This window comes from Solanum lycopersicum, chromosome 10 (genome assembly GCF_036512215.1).
Source record: "Solanum lycopersicum chromosome 10, SLM_r2.1".
Taxonomy (NCBI): Eukaryota; Viridiplantae; Streptophyta; class Magnoliopsida; order Solanales; family Solanaceae; genus Solanum; species Solanum lycopersicum.
The window spans coordinates 21,883,352-21,895,067 of record NC_090809.1 but is presented as its reverse complement, the minus strand read 5'-3'; the positions used below and the strand labels follow the sequence as shown (position 1 = coordinate 21,895,067).

The 11,716-nt window shown below is 39.1% G+C and overlaps 1 protein-coding gene across 1 annotated transcript; it reads left to right on the top strand.

Moving 5' to 3' along the window:
* Window positions 1–496: 496 nt before the first annotated feature.
* LOC138338748 (uncharacterized) lies at window positions 497–7,248 on the top strand. The gene is made up of 8 exons (XM_069289835.1): window positions 497–725; window positions 1,055–1,128; window positions 1,231–1,395; window positions 1,542–1,659; window positions 1,796–1,916; window positions 2,707–3,004; window positions 3,145–3,285; window positions 7,168–7,248. Exons 1-8 carry the CDS (start codon window positions 497–499, stop codon window positions 7,246–7,248), a joined length of 1,227 nt encoding a protein of 408 aa, XP_069145936.1.
* Window positions 7,249–11,716: the final 4,468 nt, after the last annotated feature.

Here is an 11,716-nt window from a genome sequence, read left to right as displayed (position 1 = left end):
GCTGATGTGGTCACAGGTATAATACAAGTATTCTCAACTTCTGTTTATGCTTTACTTGATCCAGGGTCTACACTTTACTTTGTAACTCCTTTGATTGCTCTCACTTTTGAGATATTGCCTTAAGTTTTTCATGATCCTATAGTGGTTAGTACACCTTTAGGAGAAAATGTAAGAACTGATAGAGTACACAAGGATTGCCCAATAGTTGTATGTGGTAAGACTATGTGTGCAGACTTGATTGAGTTACCTATGCATGATTTTGATATTATTCTTAGTATGGACTGGCTTCATAGTTGTTATGCTTTCATGGATTGTCGTAGTAGGGTTGTGAGATTTTGCTTCCCTAATGAAGGAGAGCTAGTCTTGGAGGGGTACAACTAGAGTCGTCCTAATGCCTTGATTTCGAACCTTAAGGTCAGTAAAATGATGTCCAAGGGGTATTATTTCATCTTGTGAGTGTTAATTATTAGATCATGACATTCCTTCCATAGACTCAATGCCTATAGTGAATGAGTTCCAAGATGTATTTCCTGATGATTTACCTGGAGTTCCTCCCCCTCGAGAAATTGACTTTGTTATCAACTTAGAACCCAATACTAAACCAATTTCAATTCCTCCTTACAGAATGGCTCTATCTGAACTCAAAGAGTTAAAGCTCCAGTTAAAAGATCTCACAGATAAGGGTTTCATTCAACCGAGAATATCCCCTTGGGCGCTCGAGTGTTGTATGTGAAAAATAAAGATGGAACCCTTAGAATGTGTATCAATTATAGGCAGCTTAACAAAGTCACTATCAAAAATAAGTATCCACTTCCAAGAATAGCTGACTTGTTCGACCAACTCCAAGGGTCTACTTTCTTCTCGAAGATCGATCTTCGTTCAGAGTACCATTAGCTTAGGGTTAGGGATGGAGATATCCTAAAGATAGCCTTTCGTACTCGTTATGGTCATTATGAGTTCCAAGTTTGTCATTTGGTCTCATAAAATGCACGTGCTGCATTTATGGATCTCATGAACAAGGTCTTTCGTGAATACCTTGACTCCTTCATCATAGTATTCATTGAAGAAATTCTCATCTACTCTAAGACCAAGGAAGATCATGAACTACATTTGAGACTAACCTTGCAGGTACTTAGACAACATCAGTTCTATGCCAAATTCAGCAAGTGTGAATTCTGGCTTAGATCAGTGACATCAATGGGTCATGTTGTGTTCGTCAAAAGTGTATAGGTAGATCTCAGGAAGACTGAAGCTATTAAGAACTGGCTAAAACCTCTTACTCCCATAGATATTCGTAGCTTCTTAGGATTAGCTGGTTATTGTCGCAGGTTTGTGGAGGGTTTTTCTTCCATTGCTGCCTCACTGATAGGTTTGAATAAGAAGAAGGCCAAGTTTGTATAGACGGAGGCTTGTGAGAAGAGTTTCCAGGAGCTCAAGGATAGACTTACTTCAGCCCTGATGCTTACTTTGCCTAAGTGTGGTGAGAATTACACTGTGTATTATGATGCATCGAGGGTTGGTTTGGTTGTGTTCTTATGCAGGGTGGTAAGGTGATAGCTTATGCGTCCAGACAGCTCAAGGTCCATGAAAAGAATTATCCCACTCATGAGTTGGAGTTGGCAGCTATGGTGTTTGCACTGAAACTGTGGAGGTACTCTTGTATGGGGTGCATGTGGATGTGTTCATAAACCACAAGAGTCTCCAGTACGTGTTCACATAGATAAAGTTGAATCTACGTCAGCGGAAATGGTTGAGCTTTTGAAGGACTATGACATGAATGTCCACTACCATCCAGGTAAGGCTAATGTTGTAGCTGATGCTTTGAATAGGATGAGCATGGGAAGTACAATCCACGTTGATGATGAGACGAAGGAGTTGGTGAAAGATATACATAGACTGGACAGAGAAGGTGTGCGGTTAGTTCACTCTACTAGTGGGGGTGTTTCAGTTCATCCTAGTTCTAAATAATCCTTAGTTGTTGAAGTCAAGGAGGGCCAGCATCTTGATCCGGTGTTAATGGAGCTGAAGAACTCAGTGTTGGTTAAGATGAATGAGTCTTTTGCTTTGGGAGATGACAACATACATAGGTACCAGGACAAGATGTGTGTACCAGATGTGGATGATTTGTGACCAGGATCATTGAAGAGGCCCATGGTTCCAGATATTCCGTACATCCAGGTTCCACCAAGGTGTATCATGATCTTAAGCAGATTTATTGGTGGGATGGCATGAAGTAGGACATTGCAGAATATGTAACCAAGTTTCCTAATTGTATACAGGTTAAGGCGGAACATCTTAAGCCTGGCAGTTTTACTTATATTATTGAGGTTTAGACTTGGAAATAGGAGGCCATTAATATAGACTTCGTGGTTGGTCTTCCGAAGACTAGGAGACAACATGGCTCCATATGGGTTATTGTGGAAAGGATGACTAAGTCTTCCCACTTTATCCCTGTGAAGTCTACTTACAGAGACGAGTATTATGCAAGACTCTACATTGATGAAATTGTGAGATCCCGTGGGATTCCTTTGTATATCATTTCAGATAGAGGAGCTAAATTCACTTTAAAATCTGGAGATCCTTCTAGAAGAGCTTAGGCACACAGTTGAAGCTTAGTACTGCCTTTCATCCTCAGACTAATGGGAAGGCAGAGCGCACCATTCAGTCATTGGAGGATATGTTGAGTCCATGAGTGATTAACTTCAGGGGTAGCTGGGACGACCATTTGCCTTTGATTGAGTTCTCGTATAATAATCTCTATCACTCTAGCGTTGGGATGACACCATTTGAGGGACTGTATGGTAGGAGATGTAGGTCTCCAGTTGGGGGGTTCGACATTGGAGATTCATCCATCTTGGGTCCAGAGATCATTCATGAGGCCATAGAGAAGGTCACGGTGATTAGGGACAGGTTGGCTACTGCCTACAGTCGGCAGAAGTCTTATGCAGACAACAAAAAATGGCCCTTAGAGTTTGATGCAGACACCTATGAAGGGGGTGATGAGGTTTGGTAGGAAGGGAAAGTTTATTCCAAGGTATGTTGGGCCATACGAGATCCTACAATGTGTGGGTGAGGTGGCCTATGAGTTGGCATTGCCTGTGGATCTAGCTTATAAATCTAGTCTTTCATGTATCTATGTTAAAGAAGTGCATAGGTGATCTAACATCGATTCTACCTGTTGAAGGTTTGGGGGTCGAGGAAGACTTGTCTTATGAGGGAGTACCTATTGAGATTTTAGATAGACAGATCAAGCAGCTAAGGAACATGGAGGTTCCCACAGTAAAGGTATTATGGAGGAATCATCTTGTTGAGAGTGCTACGTCGGAGTCCGAGGACGATATGAGATCCCGCTACCCTCATCTTTTCAGCCTTTGAGGTTAGACTTCCTACTCTTAAGTCTATGTTTCCTTATCTCTCCATTGTTTGTTGCTAATGCTTTATTGTGTATAGAAACTATGTTTTAATCTTACTGGCATTATGCTAGATAATTAGTAGTGTCATTCGGAGACGAATGTTCCTAAGGGGGGATAATGTAACAGCCCAAAAAATGGATATGCTAAGTAATGCTTAATGTGTCTAGAAAGCCTACGTTTAGACCGGGTTCATACGGACTGATGCGCGTAGAACCAAACCTCTGAACCCTTACGAAAGACAAGCCAACTAAGTTGGGGAGTTAGTTGAGCTAGGAAAGGTTGGGTCCATCCATGTAGGGCTCCCGAATATGAAGATTAGCCCAAATGGGTCTTTACCAGACTTAAAGAGGGGAAATCTTAAGTTTGGAGGAACTAGATAGTCTTTTTCCAGGCTAAGGGTAGTATCTTAATACCCTGAATATTTAATTAATTATTTAATTAATAAGGTGGAGGGACAATTTGGGGAGAGAGGGCTGAAAATTGGCTTTTTGAGTGAAGACTTGCTCCACCCGGGTTCGAACCTAGGTGGAAGAAATGATTTAAATTGTTTTTATTTAAATTGGTAAATTAACTTAATTAATTAATATTTATTAGCTGATTTAATAAAAAGGAAAAATAAGATTTTTTTAAAAGTTAAGGAGAGTCCTAGTTTGACTAAGTCCTTACCTAAGCCTTAACTACTTTCACGTTTCACTCTCTCACTTCTATCTAACTTCACGATCATTATCTCTTCTCTCATTCACGTTCTCTCTGCCAAAATAAATTCATGAACAGAAAAATTTACCAAAGTTCTTCACACTTGAAGAACTCAAAACGAAATATAAAAATAAAAAACTAATCAATCACGTTAGGCAAAGAGAGGGTTGTCCATCGAATTGGGGTTGAGGTTTTAGGTGTTGGACATGAATTTGGAGGAGAAACTTTGGGCAGCAGGTCAAGTTTTAAACGTTAAAAAGGTATGGGTTCTCTTCTCTCTTGGTCCCTTTCCCAAGAGACCCCTTAAGGTTCAGTATATTCAAATACGAAAACTAGGGTTATTCCCCTTTACATGTTCCCTGTCACTAGCTCCCATAGATTTGTAGGTTGGGTATGTTTGATGATAGAAATTAGGGGTGTAATGTGTTTTTGTGTTGATTATGTTCATGTATGTATGTTCGGAGTTATGTGAATGTTAAGCATGCTGTCCAAAATTATGTGTTTATGTGTGTGCAATGTATAGCCGGGACATATACTCTTGGTTTGAAGTTCGAAAACGACATGTTATGGTTGTATTCTTACATGCACATACTTGTATAAATCCTGATGTTCATATGAAGTATAAGGTGGCTGATTTATATTGGAAAGTATTACATAAATGAATCCATGAATTATCCTCAAAACTAACATGTAAACTGTTGATGCAAATGAGCTGAAAAACGTACAAAATTTCCAGCATCTTGTTGATGAGTTTCAGCAAAGATAAGATGTAAAAATGCTGATTTGAATGCAAATTCTTAATAGAATGTGATCTTGAAAATGCACCTAATGAACTCACTAATAACTACTCCAAACGTATATACATTTAACGTGAAAGAGGTGAGAAAATAGGCTGAAAATGTGATCAAATTCCAGCACTTTGATGTTAGTTTCGGTCAAGTTAAGTCAATTAACCTATTATAAAAAATGAAGAAAAATAAGAGAGGTCATTGAGGATCGAACCCGTGACGTCACCTTGTTAAAAGTCATAAAATAATGTAAGTTAAAAGATGTGGTAAGGGGGATTCGAACCTGGACCTTGACTTGAAAATGAATCCGTGAAAATAAAAATGAGAGGAGTGGGATTCAAACCCACAACCTCTTGGCCACTTAAGGAATTAAAAGAAAATAAAAGTTGAGGCATGTGGGAATCGAACCTACGACCTCTAGGCTTATTAAGGGAATTAAAGAGAAAAATAAAGTGAGGTTGTGGGGATTCGATCCCATACCCTCAAGGTCAACTAGGAAAAGTCAAAGAAAAAGAAAATAAAAGAAATGAGGCTGTGGGGGATCGATCCCACAACCCCTCGGTTCCAAGTCAATAGACTAAGGAAGAATGAATAATAAGGAAAAAAAAGTGAAACGAAGGCGTTGGGGCTCGATCTCAGGTCCCCAAGCCATATAGATCAAAGTAGAATAAAAAAAATATGTATGTGTTATCGCGAAACCGGGTTCCCTTTCCCAAACTCCGTATTGATACATAAATCACACATGAACAAACTTCAAAGTAATGCTGCCCACATAGATCGGAAATCGAGATCTTGGCATACATATAAGATGCATAAGTCTTGTACCATATAATCTTAGGAACTTATGAATCACTTAAACAAACTATGAATGAAGCCTCATGGCTTGTATGTATAGACCCATAAGTCTAGCATACATTTAAAAGTAAGTGAACCTAAGATGTATGCAATGAAATGATTAAACCCTAGAAGGGTTAAGTAAGAGTGTGAAACATACTAAATGGCCAAGTGCATTGGCATATGATAAAATGAACATTCACGTAATAAGAGGTGAGTAATTATGAAGAGCAAATATGCTAAAGTTAATGAATTTGGTGACAACATGATAAGAGGCTAATTTAAAAGATTAGAGCAATCTCAAATGAGCCTAAGTAAATTTTACCAAAACGTACTCACCTATGAGAGTGTAAAGTTAATGAAGAGACCAGTCTCTATGAACACTCTAATTAAAGTATTGATGTTATGCATACTTAATACTAATGATGAGATGAGAAATCATCTATTGAGCTATGATGTCCTCATACTAGAAGCCAGCTTCTGTGACGTATGTGTTGAATGCAATGAAACTTTATACTGAGCACCAGTATACTATGTATGAGAGGTGATGCCTTCTTTCGAGAAGGGCGGAGGTTCATGTAACTCTCATAAGATGAGACTGTCCGGCATATCGGGTATGGGTCTCCTTATATCTCCTAGTCTTTGAACCTATACTACCAATATAGGGATCTGGCGGGGTTCAATTCCCATGTACGCTAGCATGTTTTGGGTCACTTTTGTTGGTGATTCCACCTCTTTTCGATTTGGGGGAGATACTGGATTTCATGATGCTCAAATAATCTACGTTGATTAAAGTTAAAGTTCCCAAATAATGAATGAGGCCAGCCTCAAATGATGCACATAATAAAATCAATGGTACCAAAGGTGTTAGGATAGGATAATCAAGAGGTGAGCTAGACTTAAATAATGATACTTGGTCATTCTTGATCATTGTACAACAAACTCGATGAAAGTCTTAAACTACATCTTAGGTATAGCTGGTGTACACACTAGCTTATGAATGTATGAAGTGAAGTACGTACGAATGAATGAAGCAGATTCTGTGTTTGCAAAAGAAGTCTCCCTAGTTGAGGTCCCATAGGTTGAGCCCTCATTTTTGGGAAGTCTTGATGCCAAGTCCGTGATTCCAAAGTCTCATGGCGTATGAACGAATGATATGAAAGATGTTATGTGCCATATGCAATATGTTATGTGATAGTGTGCGATATGATACGTATGATGATGTATGTTACTCTCATGTCATGACTTTCCTAATTCAAATTTGGCAGGTCCACTAACTTTTCTAGTCCAAATTTGGCAAGTCTACTGACTTGACTTTCCATAAATCATGTTGTTAAGAAAGATCTATTCTTACTCATGCGTGTCCTTGGTGTGTGTTTGCATATACCCATAATTAGTACAAGTGCGTATTAATCCCATACTATATCTACTTTTAGGTGCAGGCACAGGAGGACTTTAGAGCTTACGGAACAACGTTGCAGCTATCCGAACGTGGAGCTTACGTCCGGACTTGGTAGGCCCTTATGCTTTCGAGAATGTGTACCGGTAAAATCTAGCTTAGATGTTGGATTAAGCTAGTGGGGCACTTTGCACTAGTGTTTCATTTCCCGTTTCATTTCAGACTTTGTATTGGTGCCATTTTGGCAAGAATACGTTTAATGGAATTATGAACTGCGTCTTGCATTTGATTATCTCTATATTAGATGGTTGATTTGTGAACGCCTATTGTTAAGTATAATATGTTTCAGATGAAATAAGATTTTTTTTTTCAAATTTTCCTCTAAAATTAACCTAGATGAAGTAAGTATGACGCATGTAGGCTTCTCTGCGACCTCTGAGAGGTCAACGACGCCGGTCTCGTCTGGGGTCTAGATTCTAGTTATGAAATCTGTTTCTGGACTGCACCCTTAATTTCAAGCAAAATTGGATCACTGTCTTGCTTTTCCTTAGCCTCCACTACCAAAGAAGATTCTGCCCAATTCTGAACTGTTACACCACTGTCTAATATGCTCATAAGCAAACTCCCAAAAGAGCAAGCATGTGAATATCCTTCACTAGTTCCTTTCTTTTTTCCTCAACATAGGCTACACTGCCCATAGATAATCTACTAAGAGTATCTGCTACTAAATTTGCCTTACCATGATTATAATGCACACTTATATCATAATCCTTAAGGAAATCAAACCATCTCATCTGTCGACGATTCAACTCTTTCTGGGTGAAAACATGCTGAAGGCTCTTATGATCACTGAACACATCTACATGGACACCATACAAGTAGTATCTCCAGATCTTGAGTGCAAACACCACTACTACAAGCTCGAGGTCATGAGTTGGAAAACACTTCTCATGCACCTTAAGCTATCTAACAGCATAAGTTATAACCTTATCTCACTGCATCAACACAACAAAGGCCAAATCTTGATGCATCACAATAGATTACATAACCATCTGAACCCTCTGGTAGAATCAAGAGAGGAGCGGTAGTCAATCTAGTTTCGATTCTGCGAAGCTTTTCTCACAATTATCTGCCATTGGAACTTGACCATCTTCTGAGTTAACCTAGTCAATGGTGAGGCTATGGATGAAAATCCTTTCATCTTATGTAATAACCCATTAGAAATAAGAAGCTTATGATATCTGTAGCAAAGGTAGGTCTGGTTATTGTTTCACTGCTTCTATCTTTTGTGAATCCACTCGGATCAAGAAAAGAAACGGATTTCAACTAGAACTCACATTTACTAAACTTAGTGAATAATTGGCAATCCTTGAGAGTTTGCAAAACAACTCTCAAATGACTTGCATGTTCTTCCTCACTCCTAGAGTAAATGAGGATATCATCAATAAAGACAATAACGAACAAGTCCAAGTACTATTTGAACACACTGTTTATCAAATCCATGAAAGCTGCAGCAACATTAGTTAGTCCAAATGACATAACTACAAATTCATAATGACCATACCCAACTCTGAAGGCTGTTTTTGGAATGTCACTATCTTTGACTCTGAGCTGATGATAACCCGATCTGAGGTCTATTTTTGAGAAATGGCTAGCACCCTGAAGTTGGTCAAACAAGTCACCAATATTGAGGATGGGATACTTATTCTTGATTGTGACATTGTTCAACTGTCTATAGTCAATGCACATTTGGAGAGAACCATCTTTCTTCTATATGAACAACACTAATGTGCCCCATGGTGAAATACTAGTTCTGATGAAGCCCTTATCTAGAAGGTCTTTAAACTTCGCTTTCATTTCCTTAAGCTCCGCTGGAGCCATTCTGTAAGGAGGAGTAGAAATAGGCTGGGTATCTGGTAGGAGATTAATTCCAAAATCGATTTCCCTTTAGGGAGGGACTCCAGGAAGATCTTCTGGAAACACTTCTGGAAACTCAAAAACTACTAGAACTGACTTAAGAGTTGGGGTTTCAGAGGTAGAATCCTTAACCCAAACTAGATGATAGAGATAACCCTTAAAGATCATCTTTTTGTCCTTAAGGTAAGAAATAAATCGACCGATAGGCGCTAAAGTACTACCCTTCCTTTCTAAGATTGGTTCGTTTGGAAACTTAAAATGAAAAATCTAGTTATACAATCTACAGAAGCATAACAGGAAGGTAACCAATCCATGCCTAAAATGACATCGAAGTATACCATTTCTAACTCTACAAGATATACTGAGGTAACTTTCTGAGATACTGTGACAAGGCAATTTCTGTATACCCGTCTAGCTATAACTGGGTCATCGACTTGAGTACAGACTAAGAAAGATTCTGAGATAGTTTCTGGACTAACACTGAATTGGACTGCCATGTAAGATGTTACAAAAGAAAGATTAGCCCATGGATCTAACAATGCATAAACATCAAGGTCAAAGACTTGTAACATACCAGTGACTGCATTAGGAGAACCTTCCTGATCCTGGCGAGCCTGAAGAGCATACAACCTGTTATGGCACAGAGCGCCACATGTACCACAAGAGTAACCCTGCTGAGTCGGGCGACTTGCTGGTGCTGCTTAAGTTTTAGACTGAGCTCTACCATTACCACCTCCTTGACCCTGTCTAGAAGGACAAACCCTCAACCCGTGACCAGACTAACCGCACCCAAAACATCCTTCTTTTCCTGCAAGACACTAGCTCGGATGGTTCTTACAATACTTAGGGGTAGTGAGGTAAGTCTTGGTGCCTGAAACACTTCCCTGAGGCTTAGAGCCTGGTGCTCTACCCTTCTGGTCATACCTGTTCTTGGAGGATGAAATAATAGTTGATGAAGGGGCAGGTTCTTAAACATTTTGCCGACTCTGCGAGTGATTTCTACCACCCAATCTCTACTGAGTATAGTCATAGTTTCCTTTCCTAGCCTTCTTATTCTCCTTGGCCTGTTCTGTAAGCTTACCACCCTCAACCTGTTGAGCATGAGTTATAAGCCTAGAGATATTCATATCTGCTAGTAACATAGCATTTCTGCACTCAGTTTTCACCAAATCTGACACTCCATACAAGAACTTATTCATTTGAGCCCTGGATTCATCAACCATCTGAGGAGCATACCTAGATAGTTGGTTAAACTTGAGTCCATACTCTTGGACTATCATGTTACCATGCATTAAGTTTATGAATTCCTAGGGTTTTGCTTCTCTCATCTCTATTAGGAAAAACCTATCCTGAAAGGTATCCCTAAAGCAATCCTAAGTAACAGGAGAATCATTTGTACCCCTATTTTCCTCAACTCAGTGTACCAGATATGATCAAAATCCTTCAATTGGTATAATGCCAACTCAACCGATCATTCCCAGTCACTTGCATTACCTCAATGATCTTCTTGATCTCATCCAAGAAATTTTGAGGATCCTCCTTAGTCTGTGATCCTAAGAACTTAGCTGGATTCATCCTGACAAAGTCATGGACCCTTGCTTCTACTTATTCACCATTTTCATTCACATGATCATGAACCCAATTGTTTTGGTTGGTCATACTATGAGACAACATCTGTATAACATTCCTAAACTCAACATTGGATACTTTTTGATTTGGGACTGGAGGAGCTGTGTTTGCATTCCTGGCGTTCGCATTCCTAGCGTTAGCTCTAGGAGGAGGCATGATTTGAAATGTAGAATGTCAAGTTAGATTGGAATAAGATCATACCTTACGCACGATAAGAGTAACAATAAAGTGATGTTTTTCTTAAAACGCTTCATAGCCTCCCTTTCATTAGATGTGGTGCACTTCACACCCATGAAAATGATTTTACTTAGTGCAACTTTTTAGACATCCTAGGACGCTTGAACCTAGTGCTCTTACACCAATTTTTGTCACGCCCCAAGATCCTCCCGAGACACGGATACGGAACCTAGGACACAAGTGATCCCAAGGTAACCCTGCTGTCATGATCATGAGCATACTAAAGAATATAAACTGTTGCTAAAACAAAATCATAATTTCAACCTCAAAAGATGGGGAATACCTATATTCTGTAAGTGAGGTATTTGAAAATAAAAAGTTTAATACAAGGGAAATATTAATTCAATACTATGCTGAAACTAACTATGTCTCACATAAGCCTCTAAATGACTTGAAGTATTGGGACAAGCCCCAGCTAAGTCTAGCAAAAACAGAAACTAAATGAATGAAAAAAACTCATGAGTATTATCCTTGGAGAATGAGAACTCACCACTGAATCTGCTAAACTAAAATTTGGAAATCTATCTATGCGTGATCTGGGTGCTGAGAACCTGAACCTACATCACGAGAAGATGTAGCGCATGTATTCTTCAGTACTTGAAAGGTACTGAGCACGTAGGATCGAATAAAGCTGAAATAAAACATAACTGAACAAGTACAAAAGCAAGTACAATAATCTGAACATGATATAGATAATTCTGAGCTAACTAAATGCAATGACCAATTTATAACGTGCTGAAACTGGATACTGATAAATGGTCAATGCAAGAGAGTCTAACTGAACTTTTGGAGCTACTTATAAC

What these genes read in the sequence shown, in the direction of transcription:
- LOC138338748 (XM_069289835.1), top strand. Translation starts at nt 497, where the DNA reads ATGCCTATAGTGAATGAGTTCCAAGATGTATTTCCTGATGATTTACCT. An exon ending in ATTTGAGACTAACCTTGCAG is followed by an intron (nt 1,129 to 1,230) that starts GTACTTAGACAA and finishes AAAAGTGTATAG; the next exon opens with GTAGATCTCAGGAAGACTGA. An exon ending in ATAAGAAGAAGGCCAAGTTT is followed by an intron (nt 1,396 to 1,541) that starts GTATAGACGGAG and finishes GTTCTTATGCAG; the next exon opens with GGTGGTAAGGTGATAGCTTA.